The sequence below is a fragment of the Cucurbita moschata genome, unplaced genomic scaffold, assembly GCF_002738365.1.
Source record: "Cucurbita moschata cultivar Rifu unplaced genomic scaffold, Cmos_1.0 Cmo_Scf00013, whole genome shotgun sequence".
NCBI lineage: Eukaryota > Viridiplantae > Streptophyta > Magnoliopsida > Cucurbitales > Cucurbitaceae > Cucurbita > Cucurbita moschata.
This window is the reverse complement of record NW_019268529.1, coordinates 3,225,551-3,228,740: the sequence shown is the minus strand read 5'-3', so window position 1 is coordinate 3,228,740 and position 3,190 is coordinate 3,225,551. Positions and strand designations below refer to the sequence as shown.

Here is a 3,190-nt window from a genome sequence, read left to right as displayed (position 1 = left end):
AAAAAAAAAAAAAAAAAAAAAAAAAAAAAAAAAAAAAAAAAAAAAAAAAAAAAAAAAAAAAAAAAAAAAAAAAAAAACTCAACTATAACTCTTACGCTGTTTTTTGTTATAATTGTAATTAATAAAATTACTTGAATTTTCAACTGTACCTATTTTTCTACATTGCTTGCTGTTCATCTTGGCCACGTCTTGCATCTCAACATGAAAGAACTTGCATTTTATAGCTTTTCCGTTGAAGTAAACTTAGAATTATTTTTTGCTCTCTTTAAAGTTGATATTCTGATTGGTACATGTTTCAGGGCATCTTTAGGGTGGTTTTCTTTTGAACCTGAATGGCATGATATAAACAGTTCGAACTTTGCCCAGAGTGAGGCTCAATCTGTTGCTTTGTTTGCTCAGTACCTATCAAATTCCCTTAAAGATGGTTCACAAATAGATGTAAAAGGACAAGTACGTGAGAATGGGAACTCGGCTGACCAGGTAAGACTGTTGTATTTGCAATGTATGTTATTCTGCTAATGAGCATGCCCTTTAAGATTTCTAAAACCCCTAAAATTTCTCTTTTATGCATGCTATTGTAACTGGTTTTACGAGGTCCAGTAATTGTTTAAAAGGAGTATCTAAATATCTGCAGAGCTTTTGTCATCCAGTCTGGGGTCCGATGGATAATTATGCTGTGGGCAGAGAAAAACGGAGGCAACTACTGTTGATGCTATGCCAGCATGAAGCAGATAGGCTAGAAGTTTGGGCCAACCCAGTTAACACCAAGTGATGTCTAATCCTAGTTTGCAAAATTTCCATTTTGCTTAAATGACATAATGAAGTGCTTGTATCTATTAGTTGAATGAGCATCAATGGTTTAATTTTATTTTATACTTTTATAGGGAAACTACATCCTTACGGCCAAAAATAAGCTCAGAGAAGTGGATTGAATATGCTAGGACTGCCTACTCTGTTGATCCGCGAATTGCATTTTCTCTAGTTTCAAGATTTCCAGCTAATGTAGCACTACGGTCTGAAGTGTCTCATCAAGTACAGGTAATTTCTTTTGCCACTCATATCTTAGTATCCAAATTGATTTTCAGATATTGAAGATATATTTTCCTAATTTCACATTTTGAAATCAAATGAGAATGATTATTACTTATCATTTTCCTCGGGATCATAACCATAATATATCAATATCAATTTTAGAGGTTGTGCTTCTTTCAGGATATAGAACTTTCTGAAGTGCTTACTTGGTGACTTGTTACTTATCCTGCAGCTAGTGCTTACTTGGTGACTTGTTTGATCTTTATGTTAAAAGTTCAAGATACTCTCTTGCCAATCTGCTGCTTACAAGTCGCCAATTTTCTAGTTCTCCAATTTTTTAGTTAATTATTCTCTGTTATAACCCTGACTTGTTGACTGGGTATTTACCCGAGTGAAAATGTTTTGGGTTTGCCTTGCAGTCTCACATATTGGACATCCGTTCCATACCTGAAGCATTGCCATATTTTGTCTCCCCGAAGGCTGTTGATGAAAATTCAGTGCTTTTACAACAATTACCTCATTGGGCTGCATGTTCAATTGTGCAAGCCATCGAGTTCATTGCTCCTTCATATAAGGGGCATCCACGTGTTATGGCTTACGTGCTTAGGGTTTTGGAATCATATCCACCAGAACGAGTAACCTTCTTCATGCCACAGCTAGTTCAAGCTCTGCGGCACGATGATGGAGTGAGTTTTAAACCGAGAGTCCCGATATTATTTCATTGGCAATTTGCTCGTCTAACTGTCTTCATGATTTAGCAAACTTTGTGTATGGTCTACACTTCATCTAATTCCAGTTTGCTTAGCACCTCGAACCAAAACATCTTTGTCGTGCATGTTTATCGGGGTTTTTTTTTAGTTTAATTCTCTCATTTTGCAGAAATTAGTGGAAGGATACTTGCTTAGAGCAGCTCAGAGAAGTGATATATTTTCACATATTCTTATTTGGCATCTACAGGTTTGAAAAACACTTCAGCAATGCTAGTGACTGTTCTTGTTATTATTCTTGACCTCTTATGCGGCATTTTATTCTCTCTTTTACTTCGACTACTTAACTGAATTGAATATGAATTCGAGGTTTGTTCACTCCAAATAAATGAATTTATGTGAAATTCACTCACGTAAACTCATCTTTTTATTCACAAGGGCTCAAACCTCAGCAAATCATTTCATGCTCGAAGCCAAAATTTTCATTCCTGATGAGTAATGGATGAAACAATTAGTAATTACACTTGTATGCCTTTGCGTAGACTTCTTGCTCCTTCCTTTTATTCCTAGTATGGGTGAAACATATTGGTTACTTGCTGACTTATCAGTACTCCCACTCAAGATGAAGAGGGACTGTAGCATTAGCTTTACCCTTGGCGCACAAAACCATTGTATTTAAACCTCTAGTTCTCCTTATTTTCAATGAATTTTAAGCTGCAGTCCAACAACCCTAGTTCTACCATAATTTTATCCTTCACGAACTAGGGTGGAAGGTTAGTACTCTAGAACATTGATCCTACAGCATTATGCAGCTAGGAGAAATGAAAAGTTTGAGTTGTTGCACCTAGACGACAGAAAAATTGAGTGGATGGATGTCATTTGATCATTCTCGCCTTGTTATATTCGATAAGCTATAAATTTGTTATCAAAAAGCCTTCCTTTTCTTTCTTTGTTAGCTCAACTCTTTGATAAGCCACAGAATAACTTTTCCTTTTGAAAGAAAATTATATTACCAAAGAAGCAATCTGCATTGGGTTCTTACATTGCCAATTAGTGATGTAATTTCCTCTACTTTTTCTCCTCCTTGTGCCCTGTGAAGTCAAAGCATGTTGGTGGTTTATCGCAATGATTTAGTGTATGGTGAATAATCTGTTTCCATTGTTTAAATCTTGTACTATTTGACCTGCAGGGTGAGACTTGTGAGCCAGAGACGGCGGGGAAAGATGCCACCGTGGGAAAGGTATGTTTCTTTATGCTATGTGACATATTTGTCTTCAGGTTTAATGTCAAATATCGACCACTTCGTAATTTTTGGATTTTCTGGGGTATTCACAGTTCAAACTAGATACCTTCTTCATGTTACATGACAAGTTTGCCATACTCATAATGCAATTAGATATGTTTTTTTTTTTTTTTTTTTTTTTTTTTTTTTTTTTTTTTTTTTTTTTTTT

The 3,190-nt window shown here is 35.4% G+C and overlaps 1 protein-coding gene across 2 annotated transcripts in view; it reads left to right on the top strand.

The window, feature by feature from the left end:
- LOC111451444 (phosphatidylinositol 4-kinase alpha 1-like) overlaps positions 1 to 3,190 on the top strand; it is a 17,640-nt gene that overhangs the window by 11,778 nt on the left and 2,672 nt on the right. For both annotated transcript variants that reach the window (XM_023091876.1, XM_023091875.1), the window contains exons 15-20: positions 300 to 480; positions 635 to 768; positions 885 to 1,038; positions 1,452 to 1,718; positions 1,912 to 1,989; positions 2,929 to 2,979. In XM_023091876.1, the coding sequence (XP_022947644.1) occupies positions 300 to 480; positions 635 to 768; positions 885 to 1,038; positions 1,452 to 1,718; positions 1,912 to 1,989; positions 2,929 to 2,979 (865 nt within the window). The remainder of the gene's footprint in view (positions 1 to 299; positions 481 to 634; positions 769 to 884; positions 1,039 to 1,451; positions 1,719 to 1,911; positions 1,990 to 2,928; positions 2,980 to 3,190) is intronic.